Source organism: Phymastichus coffea, unplaced genomic scaffold (genome assembly GCF_024137745.1).
Source record: "Phymastichus coffea isolate CEN01 unplaced genomic scaffold, Cenicafe_Pcof_1.1 PCOF00056, whole genome shotgun sequence".
Classification (NCBI taxonomy): Eukaryota; Metazoa; Arthropoda; class Insecta; order Hymenoptera; family Eulophidae; genus Phymastichus; species Phymastichus coffea.
The window spans coordinates 551,328-577,932 of NW_026706867.1; the positions used below are offsets into that span (position 1 = coordinate 551,328).

A 26,605-nucleotide genomic window follows, 5' to 3' on the forward strand; every position below is an offset into this window, starting at 1 on the left:
GATGCGGGCAGGTGTCAGGCGCAGGAACGCGCGCACTTATTTCACATGTTACAGACCACCACGCGATAAATCGAACGGATGTGCGCGCGGCTTATTCTTGCTCAACTGAATAATACACAGGCTATTGACTGTCCTTCACGTGCTCGCTACACCGTGCGCGCATCGGCATTTCCTATGAAGCGATGTAAATTGACGTCGATTCTCCTAACGACGAAGATGATTTATTTACTCATGGCCATTTGTTAATGGGAGAAATTGAGACGGAAGTTCCAATTACTAAGAGCTTGCGAATATACATGGCGCTCGATAAATCATTGCGATGACTACCCCTGCTTTTCATATTTGTTACTGTTACTTCGGTGTAGGATTATTCTTTCTTTTCCAACTGAAATATCAATCTCATCATTACTGACACGAGATTTTCCTCGGAAACATTTCGGAATTAACAGATTTAACGCAAAATCCATTTGTTCACTAATCAATGGTAACGCACTAATTGCGTTGCGTTTATAGTCTGCTGCTTGTTAAGTGAATTAAGAAAGAAATCCGATATTATTCACGCCAACGAGTATATGCAGCTGAGCTGGATGGGCTGGCATAATCTTAGGCGACGTCAACGAAGCGCGCTGCATTTCATCATTCTGGAATTTTTTTTGTGTACAAGATGTGCCGTATTCGCCTCCGCTTTAGAATCTCGGAATAGATTCGTATGACTACTGAATTTCTAGAGCTCTATTTGACGCCTTGAACAGGAAAATTTAAGGACGCTGCACGTGAATGACAAAGTTTAATTGAAACTTGAAAATGTTCTAATTTCTCGGATGATTTTGCAACGAATAAATCATTTAATTTTATATGCATTGGATATATAATATGATGTTTATCGAAATTTATACTTTTAAAATGTAGCATTAGCTTACTACTTTAGTTTTATAAAATGTTTACTTTTTATGGAAAAATAGAAGCGCTTTGAAGCAGTCATACGAACAAAGCTAAGTCGCTTGCATAACGTTTGACGTTGTCGTGTTTTCAGCTCGCGCTTTAGTCAGAACATCCGCGTCATTTCCTTCCCTCCCAAACTCTCTCAGTAAGGTACATCCCTCAAGATAGTAACAGCCGTTGCTACAACAGGTGAATAGCGAGGACAAGGAAGCAATCTTACCGGGAGAATTTTGTGCTTAATGAATTACGAGAAAGCTCATCCCCTTGGCTTTGCCGCTGCCGCTCTTTTTCTTGTTTTTATCGCGAGAGTGATAAAAGGTTGCGCGATCGTCACTTGCGTCATTAGCAGTTATTGCGTTGCCCCGTGTAATTTCCAAGCAGGAAGAATCTCAGCTCTGTGTGCGCTAAGTGTAGGCGTAATTTCGTTGTTGCCCGTTTTCTTTTATACCTGCAGAACGCTTCGAGATCCTTTTTATTTCAAAGGCCCTTTGATCTTCGTTCTGATTTCTGTTGCTCTGCTATATTTGTTATGCTTTGTTTCTCGTATTTTTGCATTTTTATTTCCTTACGGCTAAGTATCCAGTTCTACTATTTCCCATGATGTCTGGTTTTCTCATGTTCTCTGCAGAGATTTACTTATGCCTTTCTTTCACTTCTTTGCTTTTTCATTCGTGGTTTCTTCATCCTATTTCATTTCTATTATTTATAAAGCTAGCTAAAGCTGTAATAAATAAAACATAAAAATATGTTTTCACAGTTTTCGAAGAACGGAAAATTCACAAACAAAAGCTCCAAAAATAATAAACCTAGAGAAAGTAATTACACGTCATAAAAATTGCACAGCATGTTTTTCGAAATGGAATTTCTCTTTTGAAAAGTAAACAGTTAAAAGTCTTAATGAAATTTTAATCTGATAAATATTTTATAAACTAGGAAAAAATAGTATTTTGAAAGATTAATAAAGATACAATCAAGAGGTTAGTTACACAAAATTGTTTTGCCTAAAAAAACACAAACCCTCGATTGTTCGTTATGCCACAAGAATTAATTCATTCATTTACAGTTTATTACACTCAGCAGGGCTCAGTAAATTGAAAAGTTGCATTTCGGTATTAATAATGCTAAGTCAGATGATAATCCAAAAGTGATGCATTGCAATTTATTTAGCATGCTTCGCTTGCAATATTTTCCGGAGCTAGGTGAAACAGATAAGAAGTTTATCGTAGAGATAGCAAATTCAAGAAAGGAGGTCTGCATAAATTCAGATGTCGGGTTACAAGACGCAATTATTCTTATCTTTCAATCTATTATTCCCGAGTGGGAGTAACATTATGCATTTACCATCAGAGATTTTACAAGATACATAGAAATTCATGAAAAATAGATGATAAAATTATGATAAGCTAGACATAATTGCTTTACTTCAATTTCCTAAAATAAAATTATAATAAAAAGTTCATCTCAAAGCCGTTAAGGAGAATCTTTAGTGCGTATGTGACGAACAAGTTGCATATTGCAATTCAATTACCAACAAGCACTAAACACGATACCACGACGTTCATCCATTTCAATCATGACAACTGTAAAACAAGCTCGACCCACTGGGACCATAGCTTAATAATATTTTTATTGCACTCGTAGGGTGTCGAGAAAACAGTACAAAGAAGAAAAAGAGGAGGAGAGGTTGGAAGGAGGGGGGGGGCAGAGGGGGCAAAACAAAAGAGTATATACGAAGTACCAGCAGAAGCAGGAGCAGCAGTAGCAACACTCTGCCGGAGTATTGCGCGATAACTCATGTCGCAGCGTATCGCGTTGTTGAAGAGAGAAAGAGAAATTCCACACGACGTGACTTTCTCGCGTACAGGTACAACGCCTTCTTGACCGGGCCGATGGACAAACGAGCGTTTTCAGCTAGCTAAGAGCTCTCAGTCTTTATTTATTTTTTCTTTTCTCTCGTACTCCTTTTGCTTCAAGCTGCTCTCTTTCTCTCTAGTTATATTTATTTCGCTCGACTGACTCTTAAATAAGTATCAGGTTCTTCGGAGCATTGGTATAGCTTACGTTCTCACGATTTGCTTATTGGAGGTCGCCTGATTCATGCTAGCCACTGTTCAATAGATGTTCTTTGGTTTCTTTCTCTGCCTCGAAAGGCTTCATTTTCTCGCTTGGTTACGTCTCTCTTCTCGCGAATGAAGTATATTGCTTTTTTGTTAGCGCGTTCATGAAGCACTTTGCTTCATGCTTCTGAAGTTACGTCTACACTGCAAATGCAACAAAACTTTTGAAGAGGAAAAGTTCACCCTTTCTTTGTTTTTTCTTACCATTGGCGTAAGCTGTTCCAATCCTCGAGCAATGAATTTCCTAAATCTGTTCAGCCAAAGTTGCCCTGAAATGACTTTTCGAGCGAATTCCCCAACTTTTTTTCCATTCCAATCAATTTTACAAAGATTGGAAAACACCATAGTGGGCAAAAAAGCAAGAGTTCGAAAACACAATTGTCAAAATCTTTTCCATATCAGTAAAGGAGGAACATCGACACGAACGTTACGTTTAACGCGATGTCTTCTCGCGAACAACCAATAACCTCGTTCTCCGTTCTAAAGCCGGTAAAAATCTCAAGATTTGGTCGCAACCGAGCAAATGAATACGCTAAATGAGGCCGCACGTGCGCGATCCTCATATCCTTTTCCTCTTGGCATCGGCAAAAAGTTTGTGCACCACTCCTTTTTTCTCTCTTTTTTTACGGTCGACAGCTGTGCCCTCGGTGCACAAACTCGATAAGGGCCACGAGCATACGTACAAGATGCCTTCGGTGAGCATCGTAAAAGTCGTCTCTTTATATCTCGCCCCCTTTTTTAGCGCTGCGCGACGTGCTTCTTGATTTTGCTCGTTGACGCCTTCACGTTACGCTGGAGGCGATGGGGGTAGTGAAGTTGGAAATCAGGTGGGATCGTAACTCTGCTATATTTCTTAGAAAGTGCTCCTTGAGTGCGAGAGCTATGAATTTGGTTTTATGAATAACAATAGATTCCCTTTTCTATGAGGCAAAGTGATCAGTTTTGATATACAACTTTCTTCCGAGTGTCAACAATATTTCGACATTTGAAAATATGAAAACGTTAATATTTTAGTCAGTATTTATGAACTTTTTTAATTTCTTCTCAGCCAAATGTTGATTTACTACTTTAAAGAAAATTTATTAATTATATCTCTGTAGAATTAATAGTAGACAATATCGCTTATGTTTTTCAGGCACTAAAAGAGTATATTTTTCTAAAAATCAAATTCGAAGAAAATAGAGTACGGGCTATTGTCATGAGAAGGGGTTAAAAGCACTTGCGGCGCAGAAAGTTGAGAAAACGTCATTATGAGTCGCGAGAGACGCGGTCGAAGAGCGAAATAATTTTCGCCTCGAAACTTCCGACTCTTTGAGCTGCGCGCAGTCTCGAGAAAAAAATGGTTGCGCGCGGGAAAAAGGAATCAAGATCAGCGGAATCCAAGGCGGAAAGTGGGTCGCGAAACCATCTGAGAGCTTTTACGATGTCTGCATTGCGTGCCCCGCCGCTCGCAAAAGGTTTGCCGGATAACGGGTACTGTCCACGCCTACTGCACAGCCGAGGTTTGTTTTTGTACTTGGTTTTTCGGCGCAGACCCTTTGCTGCTCCTTTTATTTCTTGTTTCTCATTTTTATTACTTTATTTTTTTTTCTGTTTGCACAGCTGCCTTGAAACATAATTACAATGGCAGATTTTTCGTGGAGAATAATATTCGCAACATTCTTTTCTTTATTTCTTTCACGTTTATTTCTTACTCTTGAACGTGCATTTTTTCAAAATATTCAGAAAAGTCATCGAAATATTGTTGAGTGAATGTTGTCTAGAATTCCAAGCAGTGGTAATATTTTTACATCCTTTTCTTAGCTCGAAAATATTAAAAAATGTTATGATACCATTAAAATATTGACTCATAAGCACATTTTTGAAAAATTTACATATGCACCCGCATACCTTAGTGAGCAAGGTGAGCGCTGATAGCTCATAAAAATTTAATTATTCTTCCGTGTACTCATGTCATGTTTTGAATATCAAAGTATTTTATTCCATTCATAAAGTTTAATGGATGTTGTGATATAGGCACGTACAGCTCTCATCTTTTTGTTATTTGCTTTTTTTGAAAAATTACAGTTTTTATGATATAAAATTCTGTCGAAATTTAAACGATGACAAAAAGAACGTATACATAATGAAGTAAAAAAGTTCAATTTCCATATGTGTAAAAGGAGTGAGGACGGGTGGAATTGTTTACACAAGATTGAATCAAACTCTCAATTTTAATAACTCGAAAACAAAAAATTATTGAATTATATACAAAGAAAAGTACAAAATCAAACTAAAAAAATAACTAAATAGCCGGCACAAAAAAAAACCTCATTATACACGAGGAAAAAACCGGCTATTTTTACAAGTAAAATCTAATTAGGATAAGCTAAGTTAAAACGAAAACGGTACAAAATCAAAGTCAAAATTAAGGCAGAACGAATTGCCTGATTGACCTGTTAACGAGCAGTCCTAACGAACAATGAACTCCCGCTCCCTCGCTTAGCTACACACACCCGAGTTTTCCGCCCCTACTTCTCTCTCCGCCATCGCCGTTGCAGCGTTGGGCCTCAGAGACGCGCGCAGCTTTTCCACACCTTCGCTCTCTGTCCTCTTCCCTCCCGCGCGTTTTTATAGCTTGGCAACCGAGCGGCCTAGGGTAGCCTGCACTGACCTTATCTGTACCTGGGTGACCACAATACCCGGAGCCTGTCTTCCTCGTGGGTCGAGCAGCCTTTGCGAGCCATGTGTTCGTGAAGCTGTAAATAGGATGATGTTACGGCAACGATACGCACGATGCGCCCGTCTTTATCAATGTGTCGAACACGAACGGTGAGAGAGATAAGTTACAGATCGCTTGGACGTGGAACAATAACTAAATAAACGCTGACAATTATCCTATTATTATTCTAATTTCAGCCGTTGCTGAACGCTCGTGCACACAGTTACACTAACGCATGTACTAAACACCACTGCTGTACACTAACGCATATACCAAACATTGTAAAATATCTTAAATTAAGAGATACATATTTTTATTTCATATTTTGAAACCTAGTTATTATATATTTAACTCAACATATAAATCGCTTATCAACTATATCATTATTCTAACAAATCGTTACAAGATAAATATTCTTTAAATTAACAATCATTGCTACAACTAAGTAACTTAATAATAGCTTGTCAACCTCAAGAGCAGTTATGCCAAAACCGTAATCAAAATTAATCTCGCTCGGAAATTCAAACAAACCTAAAGCCAAAACATCTGGTTCTCAGATAACAACGAAAAATGATATCCGTGTATACGATAAAGAAAAACGTGAGCACAAGAAAATGAGGGATCGTTGAAAATCTTGTTCGTGCTTGCATAGTCGATTTTATAGCTATGCCTCTCGCGTTGCACCTCTCGAGTGGACCATAAATCAACACGTGTTCGCCATCGCGTCGCTGACAGCCGAAACTCATAGTGTATTTGACGAGTGTCCCTTTGTAACTAGTTTGCGCCGTATAACTGCATATACATTTTTATGCGAAAGATGTGTGTGTGTACGTCCAAAAAAAAAAATTTTTATCGCGAACAATATGTGAACAATATATATTGTATCTGTGTAAGTTTTATAACATGAAAACTAATTTCCTGAGTAGTAGACATTGCAACGAAAATGTTTTACAAGCTAGTGAGTAAGAGGGAGGGATGAGCAATTTTGCAAATTGAGGTGAATATGAGGAAGGAGGTATCCGCTAGTATGCTCGCTATCGTGTGCACAGCTGTAACAATAGGACGCGCGCGAGACAGAGAGATAGAGAAAGGAAGGACGTGTACGGTCTGCGCGACAGACACATCTGAGCTTGCAAGCTGCAACTTTTCCCATCAGACTGGGCTCTTGTTATGTGAGGCCTGAAGCGTGTTACGCCAGATGCCGCATATTGGTTCCGTGCTGGCTGTCCTCGTCCCTCTCTCTCTCTCTCTCTCTTTCTCGTTCGTACACTTTCGATTGAAAGATTCACTTTTTGCGATCTTTTAATTTTGCTTGATTCAGATTCTAATTAATTCTAGTGTCACTTCAGAAGTGCGTACAAAGTTAGAAAAATTGTATTTTTACTCTGTTATTTCTTTTGACAAATGGTTACCCGTCGATGTATTTGCATTTTACGTAAAAAGCTCGTTTTTAACGATGTCTAAACTGTGTGACTTTTATCATTTTGTTTTATTTTTATTAATGTAAAGAGCTTTGGTTATTAAAAATTGTCCCTGAGCTTCGCTTTGCTCGTTAAGTTTAAAAAAAATAAACAAACATCCCTTTTTGGTATACAGCATGTAATTATGCAGCGAGTGAAAAGTTACTGCTGTTATTCTTTGTGCAATACGCATCGCCTGCTCTTATTAATTAAAAGAACCTTTTGTAAAGTACATAATAACGAGGAAAAAGTAACCACGTTTGGATTTTAGAACAGTTGAGAACTATAATTAAAAAAACATTGATTAATTTCCATTTCGAGCATGATGTGTGATGAGAATAATAGCACTTTGTTTCTAGCCTTGAAATATTAGTTAATATTTCACTAATGCAAATTAAAAGAGTGAATATTTTAAAATTGTTAAAGTGGTGTAAGATTATTAAAATAAAAAAAATCATTAGTCATCAAATTATGTCTAGTGATCAAAGTTTGCTACCTAAATAGAATTGATGTATTTTTATTGTAGTCATGTTTAGTTAGATAACATTGTGCACCCGTCATGCATAATCTGCGATAGGCCTGATAATTATTTTCATTCTATGTACAATACGTCCCATAGTTCATTTGCATCGAGTCATTTGCAATACGTAAAATAAAAACACAATAAAAACGAATCATATACAAAAGATAATCTCTTCAGGGTATACTTTATTCTGCTGTCTCTTTTTGATTCATCTTAACAGCTAGTCGAGTTAATTACTCGCTTGCGGCAACGTAATTACCCGCAGAGGCCCTTCTCTCCCTCCCATCCTTATCTAGCTCATTACTCAAACTCTCGCGTAAATATGCATCCAAGAAAAACAGATTGCTGCGCACTTTTATCTTCATATCTTTCGCATCCACGTGTGCTATCCTGGGCAGTTCATGCTTTTATTTATAATCTTGATTTTGTTTTCGCACATCTTTCACGCCTCGCTTAGCAGAATGAATTGCCGTGCTATTAAAAAAGATGCTCTAATTGCTATGGCCGTTGCCGCCGAGCTTTTAGGAAAGACCTAGAACTTTGGGGATTCTGTTTTGGTAGGTGCGATGCAGAAAATAACAGCTCTCTTAATCCAATTTAATTCCTTACAATTCTTAGAGCACGCATAACTTCTCGCCGTTCTCCTCTCATTTTCAAGTTCTCTCGCCGACCCTGGCCCAGCCGAGTACATCGCGGAAAATAAAATTCCAGTTTCCTCTCGCGACTAGCGGCGAGCAGTTTGGCTTGTTGTTGGGTAGAAGCGGGTTCTTTACTTTTATTTGCTTAGACGCTGCTCTCCTCTGCTCCATCGAAGAATTTCATTTCGTGGCATTTTTCACGACGCGCGTCCCACGGGCAAAACGTGACCTCGCAATATCCCGACGCCCCGAGTAACCTACAAAGCTTCACCTCTTCGCCCTGCTCTCTTTTATTCCAATGCGCGTACTTGATTTGCTACGATCTAAGCTTTTCTTTTTCTACTTATTGTGCCTCCCTTTATACTTTTGCATTAACTCGCGAAACTCTCTTATTGACATTGTTTTAACAATCTCAGAAGATGAAAAATCCAACTATATTGTGCAACGATGAAAGCAAAAGAGATCTCGAAGACGCGATGAAAGATTTTTTCATTTGTCGAGCCAAAGAAAAACGAGGACTCGTGTCGATATCATTCGTTTTCTCTTGTATTTAGTTTTGCCGCTTGAACGCCGCACTGCCTTTTTTCATTAGGTCGCGACCTGCGCGCAGCCTCGTTGTTACGAATAGAAAAATGATCAACGTGAGGTAAGAGTAAAAATCAGATAAGAGATTTTTCTTCACTCTTAATTAATGATAAATTGATCCTTAAAGATTATTCCCAATTTTAATATCATTTCATGTTACTAGAGACTTGTTACAAAATAAATTCAATTTTGCTTGCAATAATCCTATAACACAAGCTTCTGCCAGTCTTGTTTTTATTTTTCACTATCATTTTATACCAAATTAACTTGATATTATTATAGCTCAAATGAGAAACAGTGAAGACTTGCCTTCAATTATTTTAAGATTAGATGCACAGGCGATGTAGTATAATGGCTACTTAATGAGAATGTTTTAAACGACATCGAAATTATCTGAACTGAAGTAAGAGTATTACTATTATAAGCAATTATAAAATGGTTTTCTTAAATGTTTAATCGGGAATAAGGGAAGATAAGAATTTATCAGGAGATAATCAATTATTATCAATTATTAAACCCGTTTAATAACATCTGAAATACAAAGCTCGGCATGTTGTTTATTTAAGCTTTTAGTTGAAGGTAAAACGTGCGTCCATCGCGCAGCAAATACTTGATGGAACTATTATTGCCAGAAACAATTATGCTTACTTTGTACTTCGCCTGAGGCGCTTCACCCATACACCCTACTCAGCACAAGTAGCCAAGTTCATTCGATGCAAACATCTGAAGTCCATTGTCGTATCGCGGAATTCTTGTGACGCGGCCGTAGGATTGAGGAGCGGATGAGTTAGAAGTAAATCGACGAGTTTAAGTAAATAGTTTTATTTCAACAGACTGAACTGCTCGTCTTCGGTACAAAATCAGAACTGCTCGCTTAAGGGAACGCAGCCCTTATATACCCGTTTGAGGGCGTCTATTAGGAGAAAGTGACGCAGGCACTTTCTACAATTAGAGGTGATGCTTTCACTTTCTAAAAATGAATTATAGGCCCTTGGGATATAAATCAGGATTAGAAAGTGGAATTAGGAATAGAAAGTGAGGATTAGGATCAGCAATAAAACTAATGGATTAGAAAGTAGAAAGTGCAATTAGGATGGGAACCTGGGTAGTTCCTATTAGCGACGCATCGCTATTACGACTCCTCATCAGCGGGGTCTCCGACACCTCCCCCCATCAGAAAAGTTTACGACTCTCTGGGTCGCAAACTTGTCGAATCGTTGGCGTCAATTGTTGAGGGGCGTAGTAGACCGTGTTGGGGTAGATCGGAGCGCTTGGTTGTATTATCGGTGAAGTACAATTTATAAAAATATTGGTGCATGGCGAACAGAGCCATTTACAAAACTTTACAATTTGATCAAAGATGTAGCTAAATACATTAAGTCTATAGAATATTGTCAGTAGTATAATGCCTAATGAGGTGTATCCGGCGTATTGCAATATGCTGTATCCAGTGTTAATCCAGGTACGATGTTTGTGATCCTTTACTATGATGTCCAAATTTTCCACTAGGTCGTCTAGTTTTTGGGCGGTATTGTGTATGGTAACTAAGTCTAGGTGCCTTCCATGCAAGATTGGCGTTTTTAATTCTGTTGAATTCAGCAAAGATAACTCTATATTGGAGAATGTCACATTGATTTTATATGACTTGGATATCGTATCGTTCATGTGGCTCCTGGGCAAGTAAATACTGTCTGGTGATGTACCTCTACATTGAGGGTGTATCTCCAATATCGAAGCTTGTGTGATGGATATGGTGGTGTCACTGAAAGTGTTACATGTGATGGTAATTATCTCGGGCTTTACTGGCAAGATGTACCACGAGTATCCGAGGAAACAAAATTATTCCACAAAAGGCTTTGTATCATTAATATGCCTTTTATGTTCGATGTTCTTAACCTTATATGTTAATGTGTGTGTATCGGTGTTAATATGTGTGATTAAGTATGGGCCTGCCCATACGTTGGATAAAGGTGTCTTTCTCAAACTCTTCACCAAGATTTTATCGCCTGCTTTATATAGTGGTGTCGGTCCCTTTCTTCGTTGCGACACTTCTTGTTCGTATCGGGTCTTGCTTCTAAGCAGATTCGACCTTATGTCTTTTAATTTATCTAGGTGATTTCGTTGAAATTCATCTACATATCTAGCTGCGTCCTGGGATTTCAGTTGAAGAGTAGGAAGATGTGTTTGTAGATGGGTTTTTCTGAAGTACATAGCTTCCATGGGTGCGTAGCCGGTTCCGTTATTCGTCATGTTGTTGAATATGAACTGTATTTTATTCAGCTGTCGGTCCCAAGTATCTACATGATCTTCAACCAATATTTTTATTTGCTCCTTTATGGTGGCGTGCGCTCTTTCTAAAGATCCATTAGAAGCAGGGTGTCCTGCAGCTATGATTATTGGCTTGATCTTGAGGTGCTTGATGAAAATCTTCATAATTTCCGACTGAAGACCTGGTGCATTATCCATGATTATTTCTTGGGGCGCACCATATAAATAAACGTAGTTGTTGAGTAAAGCATTGGCAGTCTCGCGGCCGCTAACAGTTTTAACCGGAACAAGAGTTAGGAACTTAGTCAATTGGTCCTGTATGCTGAGAATATAATGGTTTCCGTTTATAGAAGCTGGTAATGGCCCGACGTGATCGATTGCAATCCTCTCGCCTAAGCATCTTGGAGGATGTATCAGCACACCATCTGCCTGTGTGTTAAATTGGGCTCGCTTCGTTATTTGACAATCCTTGCATTTCCTCACAAAGCTCTCAACATCCTTTCTGCAATTTGCCCAGAAGTACTTTGACGAAATTGAATCGAAAGTTTTATTAATGCCAAAGTGACCATTTTCCGGACCGTGATATAACTTTAGAATCTCCAGCTTTTCCGCTTCCGATTTTACCTCAGTAGTCGTAGTTGTTTTCAGGACGACTTCATGAGGTACATTGAATCTGGTGTATAGGTATTTTAACATCCGGGTAACGATATACTTAATGTTATTATCTAGCAAGGATAAGTCGTAACACGTAGGGGCAGTGAGGCTAATGATGTGACCTTTTAATTTATTAAAAGCCACACATGGCTCATCGTCGTTTTTAATGACGATGTCGTGATCGATTCCTATGACAACTGTCGTCAACTTAGTGTGCGTTACTTCACGTATCGGCCGCAATACGGTGCTCCTATAGGTATGCAGGTATTCTTCAAAATCTTGATTTTCATCGCTGCGCGTGTGTGTGGCGTATACTTTCCGTGACAGCGCGTCCGCATGAGTTATTACGGATCCTTTCTTGTATTCGATCTCGTAATCATACTCCTCCAGCTTTAGTCTCCAACGCATTAAACGGGATGAAGGGTCTTTGACGCTCATCAACCATTTTAAAGGTTTATGATCTGTTATTATCTTGAAGCGTTTACCATATAAGAAATGCCTAAAATGCTTGACTGCCCATACTATACCTAGCATTTCTCGTTCTGTAGTACTGTAACGCGTTTCTGCGTCATTCAGTGTCCTAGAAGCGTAAGCGCATGGTCTTTCAAACTTGCCATGCATCTGTGAGAGTACGGCACCTAATCCTTTGCCGCTAGCGTCCGTACAGAGGATAAACATCTTGTTGTGATCAGGATACGCTAGAACAGGTTCTTTTATCAGGGCCTCCTTCAAGCACTGAAAGCTTCTCTCTTGTATTTCAGTCCAAGCAAATGCGCTCTCTTTCTTCAATAGATCTGTCATTGGTTTGGCAATTTTGCTGAAGTCCTTAATGAACTTCCGATAATAGCCAGACAATCCAAGAAAGCTTTTTATTTCAGTTGGGTTGGTAGGCGACTTGTAATCGCTGACTGCTTGAATCTTGTTCGGGTTAGGCTTAACCCCATCTTTTGTTATTACGTGTCCGAGGTACTCTAACTCGGGACGTAGATACTCACATTTGTCGGGCTGTAGCTTCAAATCGTACTCCCTTAGTCGATGTAGTAGTGTCCCTAGCCTTTCGTTGTGTTCATCTAAAGTTCTTCCAAAGATGATAATATCGTCGAGAAATACATAGCAGATTCTGCCTATCAAACCGCGCAGTATGTAGTTCATCGCTCGCTGGAAAGTGGCGGGCGCGTTCTTCAAACCCATAGGCATTCTCTTAAAGTGGAAGTGACCATCTGGAGTGGAAAATGCCGTTAATTTTTTTGATTGTGGATCCATCAGGATGTGGTAGAATCCAGAGTACACGTCAAAAGCACTGAAATAATGAGCTCCGTTCATATTTTCGATTATTTCGTCAATATGCGGCAGAGGAAAATTATCTTGCTGAGTGTGCTCATTTATCTTGCGAAAATCAACAACAACTCGCCATTTTTGTTGGCCTGCAGCGTCCTTCTTCTTAGGGACCACTAGCAGAGGAGCTGAATAAGGGCTATCTGATTCCTCGATGATGTCCTTCTTTAACATTTCGCGCGTTTGTTCCTTGATTATTTCCTTTTGGAAAGGCGGAAACCTATACTGTTTGGTGAAAATTGGAGTGTCTGTGTTCAGCTTGATGCCGTGTGTCACTCCTTTTACTGCTGGTAGCGCGTCCCCGGGTAGGAAGAATCGATCGCTGAACTTATACAGCACTCTCATGATTTCATCCTTTTCCTCTGAGGGTACGTGATCTAGACGTGTTGCCTGGTTTAGCAACCGCTCACGGTTGATCACTTCCCTTGTCGTAGGAATAGTGTTAAAAATCCGTGGCGCTTTACTATCTATTTTGTTTAGGCTTGCTTCGTCACACTCGTATATTTTAATTTTATTACTATAGGTTAATTTCACCTCACTTGTAGGGTTCGAAATAACTACTGGTACTCTATTATTTTTTATTTCTGCTAAAATCGAAACACCTTGTTCTTCTACAATGACTGGTTTTGAGTTTTTGAACATAGTAGTCTTGACGAAATGAACTTTTGTGGAGCGCGCGTCGGTCTCTAACGGTGTCTCGTTGATAGGTATAGATATCTCGCTCAATTTGATAGAATTCCTTCCGATGTCGTTTACCGCGTTGTGTGTTCGCATAACGTCAAACCCTAATATTCCGTCCACGTCTATGGGAAAATCATTGGGTGCAACAAGATACTCGTTGTCCTTGTTGAATAGAGATAGCTTCGCAGTTCCTAACATACTTATTGTACTGTGACCCATTACAACTTTACGCGTATTATCTTTATGTGGTTTGCAAGTTGCAAAATCGAGAACCTTATGTTTTATTATGGAGGCCTCTGCGCCCGAATCCACTAATAATTGTATGGTTCGTCGCACTCCTGTGGGTCGTAAGTAGATGATCTGTCGGTTTCCTCCGTCGATGTTGTATACTCGTACGGATCGTTCGTTATATTTTCTGTGCCCTTTTCCTCCAGAAACCTCACCGACGGGGGGCGCGTTCGATCGTAGTCCTGCTGAAAATTTCGTCGTTCTTCATTTGGGCGCGCAGGTGTATCCCTCTGGAAATTTTTTCTTTCCTCGTTTCGATGAAAATGTTGGCCTCTGTCAACATTGTCCCTTCGCCCGTAATGATTGTTGTCATACCTTTCTCGACGATTAACGGTACCGTACGACCGCGTCCCTTCTTCCCTTCGGGGGTCTCTCCTGAGCTCTCTCTTTACGTCGCTTTCACCTCCGCGTGGGCGACCTTCAAATCTGACACGTAGTGGTTCGTTGCGCCTACCTCTTTCCTCTTGGCGTGTTTGTGATGTTTTTCGAAGCCATTGCCTCTCCTGTATTTCACTTTCCGCGTTCTTCGCGAGGCTGATAGCTTCTTTTAAGGTTTTCGGTGATTTTGTTATGACTCGCGCATTAATTTCGTCCGATAGTCCGATGACGAAGCGCGTAACTCCTTCTTCTTCCTGCATTTCCTGCGCGTACTTTGCACGTCGTGGATCCTCATTCACGCCCGCGGCTTTCATCACAAGCCGATGTTTGTCTAAAAACTTCCGCGCATACGCGTGTACACTTTCATACCCCGTTCGATGCTCAACTTGAATGATCCTATTCCGCTCTTCTTTCAATGAGCTTAATTCAGTCTCTGTTGTTGCGTAATAGGAGATTAGTAATTCCTTCATGTCCTTCCACGTGTCTGTTTCCTGCGAATCTACTAAGTCTTTCGCGCCCATCTTTAATTTGCTGGCTTTTGCCATTTGAAATACGCATTTTTTATCCAAACCGTCTTTCATTTGCTTCATCGCATCCTCCATTTCGCGTATAAAAACTCTTACATTACCCGTACCATCGAACTCGGTTATCCACGTAATGACGTCCTTCGGAGTCAATATTCGGTAAGACGCCGGCACTAGTTCGTCGTAGGCCGGATGTCTTTTTGCCTCGGTTTGTTCTATTTCTACGTTCTCTTCTTCGGCAAGCTTCGATGCGATGCCGCGCGCATCTTCTATTAGTTTAGAATAACTTGTAGTTAGGTTTAGCGCGTATTCATCTTTTTCTTTCGCGTTCATAAGCGCGTATTTAGACTCCTCAACAACCGTGACTCGGTTGCTGATTCTCGTCATGAGATCTTCGAATGCCTTAGTAAGCGCATCGAGTTTTTTTTCCATTTTTTTTTTTTTGTTTATTTGTATTTAGTGCTACTTATGAGTCCCAATATACGCACTCACCTCTAATTCTCTCACTCTCTCCAAGTCCTTGGGCCTTAATTATCGACGATGTGATTCTCGCGAGAGAATATACAGCAGTTTTTCTGCCAGCTGCTCACAGCTTCCACGCCGCCTTGCAGAGCTTCGAAGTCCTCGCGAGAGGTAGTACAGCAGGTTGTTGCCAAGACGTTCACGTCTTCTTCGAAGTTGTCCACTTGCGTCACCCCACACTTAGCACCAATGTCGTATCGCGGAATTCTTGTGACGCGGCCGTAGGATTGAGGAGCGGATGAGTTAGAAGTAAATCGACGAGTTTAAGTAAATAGTTTTATTTCAACAGACTGAACTGCTCGTCTTCGGTACAAAATCAGAACTGCTCGCTTAAGGGAACGCAGCCCTTATATACCCGTTTGAGGGCGTCTATTAGGAGAAAGTGACGCAGGCACTTTCTACAATTAGAGGTGATGCTTTCACTTTCTAAAAATGAATTATAGGCCCTTGGGATATAAATCAGGATTAGAAAGTGGAATTAGGAATAGAAAGTGAGGATTAGGATCAGCAATAAAACTAATGGATTAGAAAGTAGAAAGTGCAATTAGGATGGGAACCTGGGTAGTTCCTATTAGCGACGCATCGCTATTACGACTCCTCATCAGCGGGGTCTCCGACACATCAGTTTTCGATTCACGCGTCTGTACATGCACGCTTGCGTACATACGTACAACATTTTTTGTTAGATAAATAACCCCTGGAGTCATGAACGTGGTTCTGCTGGCGTTCATTTGCTCGATTGGATTTCACATAGCGTGATTAACCTCGCGAAAAGAAAACGAAAGAATAAAGAGCAAATAAAAAAAAACTGTTCGACCGAAAACGCCGAAAGTGCTTCCGACAGCTCTAGCTCGGTTAGTCTTTTTATTTCTTATTCGGACAACTGGCGGCCTCCTCTCCTCTAGTTTTGTATGCGGACAATGCCGCTCGCAGGCGTGCGCGCTTTCTCTCGCTCGCTAACTGCGGGAGAAGAGATTTCCCAACGAACCAACTCGATACATTTTACTTCGTTGTTTTGCTTGCTTCCTTTCGTTCCTGTCTTCATTCATTCACTCGGGTAATTCTGACTTTTACAGAGATGTGCTTTTTTTCTTAACCGTTTATGTTTGTATTATTTTAATACAACCTTAATTAATAAATATTTATATTTAATACAAATCGAATGATTTTACTAATTAAATATACTTGCAATCTTTACCAGGGAGCAACGATTAAAAAAAATATTTACCACCCTTGTGGTTTCTGTTTCTCGATTTCTACACCGTTGAACTAGCTGTAATTCAACAGCCTAAACTGAATGAACCACAGTGAGAATTAAAGCAGCGCACAAAAAATAAATAAATTGAAGCGCAAACTCATCGCGAAAAAAAACATCGGATAGTTTTAAAACGAGACAATAAAAGGATCTATTTTGCGCCAAGAAGATAAAAAAAGACGATGTATGGAGGACCACGCGCTGAACGCGTTTGTTCCGGTGAGAGTTGGATTTACCGTCTTGAAAAGAGAAGCTCTGAAAGACGTGAGTGAGTGTGAAAGAGAGAGAGAGAGAAGAGTGGCTCGCCTAGTTGCATTATGTTGTCGGCAACGAGAGCCCAAGGCTGAATTAATTCTCCTCTTGTTTGACTTGATGCCGCTGAATTCTCGTTTAGTGGGTATTTACAGAGTTGAAAGCCGAGTGCTCGCTTTTCTCTTCTGTCTCTTTTTTGTTTTACTGAGTGGATGCGGACGGGTGATTAACATCCGGTTTTCTACTATGCCACTAGATCATAAAAACATTTTATTATGCTCAATGCTATATTTCTTATTTCAAATGATCGTATAAAATCAGTCTGGTTATTGGTATTTATTACCGTTGCTTAATGTACAGTTTGGTAATCAAATTATAGCGATTAAAGGAATTGGGTATACACTATAAATTCGTAATGCTTGGTAGTTGTTTAGGAAATATTATAGTATACAATTTACAGCTGATGATTGTAAAAAAGGATTTATTGATTGTAATGTGATAGCAAAATATACAACATGTGATAATTAGGGAAAATACAAAAGAATAAAATAGAAAAAATAAACAAATAAAAATTTTCAATGCGCGAGGTTTTCGTCCCATTTCTACCTGTTAAATTAATCAGAGTAGTTCAACGGAAAGGTGCGCTATCATACAGGTGAAAACGCGTAAAATAACTCCTATTCAATAATTCTACCGTAAACAACTTGATTTGAATTTCACGTAGTTTCGACTTGTCTCGACTTGGCAACCCCATTTGGACAGACCGTCTGCTTTCCTATTTTTGTCGAGCTGGAACTCGGATTGTGTTTATTTTCAACGGTACCTTACATTTTTATTGCAACTGTGCTTGATAGCAATGAAATCTCAGTACCATGCCAATCACAACTTTATTTTTTATTTAATGTAGACATGTATCGCTTCGAAAGCACATTGATAGAGTAGAAAGACAGGACACTTGATTACCAAATTCCATTTGTGGAACAAAAAATATTTCAAAAATGTAATTGATACATCGAGTGAAAGAGAAATGAATAGATATTAAATTATATTTTCATCTAGACAGTACTAATTTTAATAAATAACATTAAGGCGGAATGATAATAAATAAGAGAGAAAACAAATTGAAACCAGAATATAAGAGTTTTGTGATTGAAAGCAAATCTGGAAGGACCAAGGTGTTGAATTGAGAGCAGGGAAAATCACTATTCACTTTCTTCAACGCGTCGAAGACTTACAAAGGCTTTTTGAGCTACGCAAAGAGCTCTTAAAAGGCTTTCTACAAAATCCCAAGAAACCTATTTAATATAAGCATGGCAAATCTTTTTATGCCCAGCATCATACTCGTCGATTGTTGTATTTATAAATTTATTAATTTTGTACGATTTATTAATTTATACACAATTTATTTCAAGAAATATATTTGAAATTTGATTATCTTAAATTTATAGTGTAGAAATAAAAATATCAACTAATAATTTAGTTTCACTCCTATTTACACTCGCTGTTTCAGGTAGTAAATTTTTAGTAGTTTAAATCAAGTTTGGTTATGTAGGCATTAGGCAATTTTCATTTAAATTCTGTTTCCGACTCTTTTGATCACATTTCAATCAAAAGAAAGATATTGATATATACGTTTTGTTCAATTATTTTATTGGTATGCTTTCCTGGCGAGTAAATTTTGAAATCTTCATTTTAAACAATTCGTACGGGTCCTAATTTATATTTCGTTATTAATTAATAGGAAGTATAACGAACGATTAGTCAGTTATTTAAGATAACTTATTTGATTTATAATAGTAGCTTAATATTCCAGAGAGATATGATCTTATGGTAATATTTATTTATTGCATTCGCACACTCCTTGCGCTCATAATATTGAATATCTATAGAATTTGGTAAAATATAATTTACAAAATCCACAAAAGCGTGTACATAAAAAACTAATAAAAAACTTTGCTGACTCTCAGAAAATTTTGAGCTTAAAATGACTATTATAAAAAGTATTTAACATCCGACGGCATATTTTATATCTAAATTAAGCTATTAGAGAAGTTCCAATTTCATTTGCTATCAATCTGTGACACTTTGCCTCGTCTCATAACCGACTTTTCTCGTCGGTAATTGAGCAACTTGGTACGATCCTCCGCTTCGAATGTGAAACTCTGAAAAGCTCTTTCTACTCGTGGTCGCGGGATTATCGTGCAGCTTGGGCTTTAATAATCGCCGGGCGTTTACTCCGACAACTTTGCTAATGTTTCGCTTAAGTCGTGGGCGGCGATAAAACGACGTTTACGACGCACGCAGTGCAACTCCCCCATCGCCACCTCCCTGCAAGTCATCTCTCACGACGTTTTTCTTTCTCTGATTGATGCTGCAATAGGGCTTAACCTGGTTTTGTCGTTAATTAAGACGTATGCTCTGGGAATTCGAGAGCGTTCGCTTTGCTCAGCAGTTTCCCCATCTCTTGATGAACATTTTCGTTTTTTGATTAATTTTTGAAAAATTGCTCAAACGAAAGATAATAAGAAATGTGAATTTCATTCGGCTAATTAGAAATTAATTGTTTTCGAAGAACAAGCGCTTTTTTTATTTGTCTGTTTAGCAATGAAAACGAAATAGTCGAATCCCCCGTTATACGAACAGATGCGCGCGATTGTCTTAAGAGCCGCGGGCGAAGAAACGCTTGCTTTATTTGCGCTGATAACTTCACAAAAGACTTTTCGCATTATGCAATTTCCAATGTATACGCAAGAAGAAAAAAAAAGGGGTTTTGCGAATATATTTCAGTATGAGGAGCTTATATAAACAAATCAGATATGGAGACGTAGCCCTTTTTTTCGCTTTCATTTCACGAGGACTTGTAAACTTACGTAATCATGAGACAAGCCAGAGAGGACCAAAAGGATGGTATTCGTATAACCTCTGCATTTTTCAGGTGCATTCACTTCACGAAGAAAATGTAATTACGCAAAGTTGCCTCCAGCAAAAAAAATATTTTCGAGGCGCGCTCACGGTCGTAGCGTGAGAAGGGAATGCGTGAAAGAGTAAGGCCAGTTAATGGGATGATTCCTATTTATAGCGGGGACACGGTTAAAAAGTTAATTGCTAGAATCATGGCTATGGAGTTATGAGATTTTTTTCTTTTCAGAGGATTATAGAGTTGGTTGGTTTTTTGTTTGCAAACTATACATAAAGGTTGTAAATATTAAGTTTAGCGCCATGCTGAAAGATAAAGTCTAGACTTTTATGATTTTCTTGTAATGATAGAATAATTTTAGAATTTTCCAGAATAGTTGGAAACTGTATCATGGAAAATTGTCTGCAGCAATTTTGGCTTGCGGATAACTGTCACTGGTTTTATTATACACACAAATTATTGTGTACAGTAATATAGCGTAAGAATTAATACAAGCTGATTCATGCCATGTTATTGTGCACAATAGTTTACCATATCTATACAAAAAAGCCGTATACAATTGTCCGCATGCCGCAATTTTTAGCAGAAATAACTATTTTCACAAACTACCATTTGACGGAAAGCTTATCATTGTTATATGAAACATTATCGAAAAAATTTGAATTTGCGTCACCACAACATATTTTACTATACTAGTACTTGTGTTAGACTTATTGTAGCCAATGTTATTTGTCATATATACTCGGTCTTGCCTTGTAAGTACTTTGCGCGTAGTATATGCGCTAATTCTTAAGTTAATTAGGAAAATCTTCGTTACACATAGAAGTGTCAGAGATATGATATTATTGTATATGTGCGAAAGTATTGTTAACGCGCCCTGTACGAGTGAGGCGAAACCCTCAGAAAACCATTTTAACTCAAATAACTTTGAAGTCGTAAACAGCGATTTGTATCGAGTGCGTCGATTGATTTGTATCGTAATTTGATTTGTACTTTCGATTTAATGTTTTGTGTTTTATTTTGAGTTATTATTCGCACCCCTCCTTAACCCGAACATTTTTTCAATGTGTATAACTTAACATAGGTATAACTAAATTTAGGTCAAGAGCAGTATTCTGAACTATCGCGCCGACAAAAATTTGAACGGTAGTGAACACAAAAACAAGATCAGTGCTGAACAAACGACTTGTCAACAAGTGGGTCCGGGCAGCTTTTTCCCGAGACATGAATTTCCCTTTTACGACCGGTGTTAGTGCGGTGTGCCGGAGCCTATTGTTAGCCGAACTGAAAACACTGTGCGTTGCTTGTCTGCGCGTGTTTTGCCGATGCTCGCTCTCCTTTTCTTTCTTGAGGATCGACAACTATTTGAATTCACATTTTTAGCGAAGACTTTGTGGTGAAATAAGCGTTGTTATTATTCAAAATCGATATAGGATGGAGTTTGCCATAAGGAAAGAATAATTTTATTAACTATTATTACATATCTCTACGAAAATTCTCAGCATTATACATTTTAAAAATTAAAGTTCAAGGGAAAAAGTACTTTTATCACATTGTCCACCATAGAGTCGAAATTTTTTTTAAGTAAAGCAAAGAAAAGAAAAAAAGCCAAGGAAACGAGCGTCTCCAGAGCGAACACTCTCTCTCTCTCTCTCTCTCTGACTCTCTCTCTCTGGTTCTCACAGCAGTAGCTTTTTTCCACGAATTAGCCTGAGCGAGAAAGAGAGGCAAAAATGAAGCTTCCTCTTCCGATGTGCCAAGCTCAGTCCAGCTTGATTTATATACGCCCAACGCGAGTACTTTTAAAAGTCGGCCACGAGCCACAGCCTTCATACTCTCTCCTCACTCCGGAAGAGAGTGAGAGAGAAAATATATGAGGGACGGGGGGAGGGGAGGTGGAGCCGTTCAACTTACATTAAAGTAAAAAGTATTACGTTTTGCACGTTGACCTCTCACAACCAAATGAGCGGCACGCTTGCAAATATTTGTGTACGCTAATGCTGATTGATGAGCCTTAAGAGTAAGATAACCACCCTAAGTATCCTGTGTATTTTCAGTAGCAGAATCTTCGTTAATGAGAAATTATAGCAGGGGTGTGGAGAAAATTCGAACCTCTGAGCTCTGAATAATATAAATTATCGTTTCCTTTATTTTATTTTATACCAGCCCATAGCAACGTCAAGAGTAATTAATAATTTATTTTCTCTTAATTCTATAAATTTAAATTAGTGGTAAATGCTTGTCTGATACAAAATCTTTTTATCTCAAAGCATCATTCACTGGAATAATTGTTAATTTTTGTCTAAATGAGAAAACGAAAGCCAGCGGAAAAGTACCCAGTGCTGAAAAAACGCTGTCGACATCAAGGCATGATCAAATTCTCACATTAAACATTCTCATATGACGAGCAGAAATTAGTAGGTGAGGACGGGGAAAAGTATCAGTCGAGTGTACCGTAAATTTTCTCTTTCGTGTGTATACATACATATACGGGACAGCATCTCGTCAGCGTCAGAACCCTGCGTTCTCTTACCCGTGTAGGTGTAAATCTTATGAAGAAAAAGTCCACGTGAATGTTTTTGGCCACTTCAACTAGGCAACGGAAATGAATGGTATGCATACAGATGGCAAAGATGTTAGACCTATAGTGGCTGAGAGAGTATGACAAAGCCTTTAGCTTTCCGTGGAAAAGGATCGGTTAACTGATTTTGTTGCAATCTACTTTGTGCATAATATATTGAGTCTAAGCTAATCAATTTCACGCATTAATTTCGTATTGTAAAATATTGTTCTTATACCGTTTTATAAGTGGGTTACAAGAATTCTATTTTCACGGATAAATTTACGAAATTATTCTACGCGTAACTTTTTTTTTAATAATAATTATCTGATCACAATTAAAAGTCTAAACAAGGTCAAATTTATTTACCATATACATAGGTCGAACTTTGAATGTAAGGCAATATATAGAATTATGAAGTCAATGTATTCACGGATATACAACAGTTGTGTGGTTTCTGTTACAGCGTAAAAACTGACATGGGCGCCGAGGGGGCGGTCTCGCGCCTTTACATCGCCAACGCCAACAAAAAGGACAGCGGCAACTATAGTTGCGCTCTCGCCGACGTCGCTGCCACCACTGTATCCGTCCACGTTCTAAACGGTTAGTTATTATGTTATCTTTTCAGGCTGCATTATTTTCCTGAGCTCGTTTTTATATTTATTATTTTCAAAAGAGAATATGACATGTCATTTTTTTGCAATGCTTAAATCACCTGATCGTCGTCTTCCTGTGAGCTTGCTAATATTTCTAATGGAATTGTATTCTGAAGACTATATTGGTTACTTCTGCTCTCTATATTTATCTCTCTAGAGTAGCTTAAAATGTAACTATCATAAAATGTAAGTTTATTTGTTTATTAAATAGGTCGATGACATTTTTATGATTTTTACGACGGTATAACTCTCGGTCCTTCTATTTTACTCGAAGTACCCTACAAAAGTACAGAGTTTACAGGCTGTTACTTGTCCGTTATAAACGTGTGATTTACTCCGTGTTTATAGACTCTATTGACGGTGTAAGTAATGTGAGCTTTAAAAGTGGTTTATTTTGAATTATTAAATGTAAAAGAATGTCGATTTGTTTCAAATGGAAGCTTGAAGCATAATAATTTGAAAACCGAAGATTCAGCGCAACAACGACTTGAATGTCCGCGTATAGTAACGAACTGCATTTGGCGGTAAAATAGAGACGATAGCGCCGCAACGATATTTCCCCTCTGCGCAAACGAGTGAGCGTGGGCGTCCGAGTTTACGGTATCATTTTCCTTGGCCGCAGTAATCACTATAACGGCCAAGGCTTCTTCCGCGTAGTGTAAGCCGTTTATGATACGATAGCGAGGAATGGTTCAGTCGCTTTCATTTTTATTGAAATTTGTTTTGCCTCGTTGTCGTTGACAAGTGTCTATATATATATTCGTTTCTTTTTTCTTCCGTTGGGCTTGAATACTTTTACTGCGAGATATTCTCGCGAGTTTTATAATGTTGCCAAACGATATTGAAGCAAGAGAAGCGATCTTGAGTATTGAAATGTCGATTTTTATTTGGGAACTCGAAGTATACAACACGTGAAATCAGTTTTATGTATACGCGCAACGATTGAATCCATAACCAACGGCTTTTTCAATCTATGCACATTACACTTTTACGAACGATTGATGAGACATTACCAGCAATTTTATTTTAATCAAATGATTTTCATTATTCAACAGACGCTTAAAAAGAACCGGTATAACTTATCAAAAATCTTCCCTTCAGCACATTATAAAATGAAACACAATCCGATATTGGATGCTCATCGCAGCATGATTAAAAGGAGGGGGTTCGTAGAAATTTCTTTCAAACTCTTTTCATTGGATATTTACACGAGACAATATTAGTTAAGTGTGCAAAAGATGAATGAAAATTTAGTCTGGTAGAAATATAACGTAAAGGAAAAATCTTAATCGATATCATTTTTCTACTTGGTAATTGATTTTTTCTCGCTCTTGCCTCGCGGGTCTCATTTCTTATTTATTCACGTAGACATTTTATTCGCCGCACGCGGCGACGGATAGGAAAATAATGACTGCACGCCGTTTCGGAAAAAATTAGTTTTACCTCTTTTTTTTTTCGTTGTACACACACACACACACACGCGCGCACATTTATGTATGTATGTATACTCGTATAAGTCAAACAAAACTTTGATCGTTTTATTGGATTTAGATGAGTCGAATTTTCCTGTGCCTAGGCATTGTGTGTTGTAACGGCGTGTATGCACTGAAGTATAAGAGCCAGAACTACGTATATAGTCACGTACATATCCAAATGTTATGTACATATGGGCTTGTGCATTTATTTTTATTGTTACGGTCAACGTGCGCGTAAGCAATATAGACTATTTCAACGCTGATATTAAAAGTAATTCCGTTTGGTCGTTTTTTGTCGTCGAGTATCAATTTTATAGCTGGATATTTTGTTTGTGGAATATTGTGAAAAACAAAGTAATGTTTTTCTTTTTTACATTTTAGCGTACATGTTGATTTTTTTAAGAAATAACATTTAAATTCTATTAAATTGTATTTATGAATACTACAATCATATTTTATATAAGGATATTTGCGAATCCGACAAAGTAAACTATACTCAAAAAGTCTGTTGATAAATAAATGTAAATCAGTAAACAAGTAAGTGTTCTTAAAAGAAGCATATTTTCAAAACTGTCGTTGAATTTAGAGCCTATAAACTTTTGAAAAATCATACCATTCTTTCACGCATCCTCAGAGAAATGGCATTTTTTTAAAAAGACTATTTTCTCATAAATCTAAAGTTTCTTTATGCACCAGGAACATTGGAGCATTTTTTTCGCGAGCTTTATAACGGAGAGTGGCCTTTAAATTGCATAACCGTAAAGGTCCCTGAGTGATTTAGTGAGAGCGAAAATACGAAAGAATTTAATATAGGACTTTTAAAAGATGGTCACGCACTTGCAGAGGAAATTTATAACATGAAGGTAAACCAGGGTATTGACATCGCTAACCGATCGCTCGATTTTGCTTTAGTGATTTTACCAACTTGTTATCGTTCTTATCTGTTGATATGTTATGTAAGAGATCTCTTTTTCCAAGAACAATAGCTGTATCATTGTTTGTTTGTAAACTTCAGTAGAATTTAATTATTCTTATAAGAATTTTTGCGTATTTTTAAAGTCCGATATGCAATGTTCCATGAATAAATCAGTTGATATGAAATTAATCAGATGTAACAATGAAAGTTTCTGCTATTTAATTGGCTGATATTAACTGTGATACTTATATGATTAGTACTTATTCATGTAAAGTCAATTGGCAGTTTTTTCATTGGCCGTTGATCGGAACGAACAATGAGCATTAATTCCAACTGAAGTCAGCTTCACACAAAATTTTAGGCAGTTATTAATCAAACGGCAAGAGCAAAACGCTGAAGCTACTTTCTGAAAACACAATCCCTGGGGCTCTTCTTCATTATCGCATTCATTATCTGGATTCTAGAAGTTCATATCCAGGCTTGCGAGAGCGCGAATATTTCCGATAGCCAAAGGCATTACGAACAAAAGCTCGCGCCCAGTAGGCGACTCCTGAATCTCTCTTTCGAACACGACAAACGACCAAATTATTCGAGATTCTCCTACAACGAATACGCCCGAATTCTATACATGTATATTAAAAATACCCATCAATGGATTTTTCCGATATTTCTTCGCACGGCGCGGCGAAGACTTTCAACTCCCGGGATATATTTATTATATCAGTGTATATAGCTGAAATAGGTCGGCGGGTCAGGTCTGAAAAATCTTTCTCTGCGCGATTTCTCCCATTGCTATATGTACATTATCCAGAGTATGCGAATATTTTATGTTCATTCGATGTGAATAAAGATGTACTGAACTGGAATTTCAATGTGATTCATTCTGTACAAAAAGAAAAAAAAACAACGTACAAGAGATATAATAACTTAAAACGTTTATCCATTCGAATGAAAATGT

At 38.3% G+C, this 26,605-nt stretch overlaps 1 protein-coding gene across 1 annotated transcript in view; it reads left to right on the forward strand.

Annotated features, from left to right (window-relative positions):
* Positions 1–26,605, forward strand: part of LOC131666086 (cell adhesion molecule 4-like) — a 143,572-nt gene that overhangs the window by 90,288 nt on the left and 26,679 nt on the right. The window contains 1 exon segment of the mRNA XM_058938449.1: positions 23,067–23,203. Within this exon segment, the coding sequence (XP_058794432.1) occupies positions 23,067–23,203 (137 nt within the window).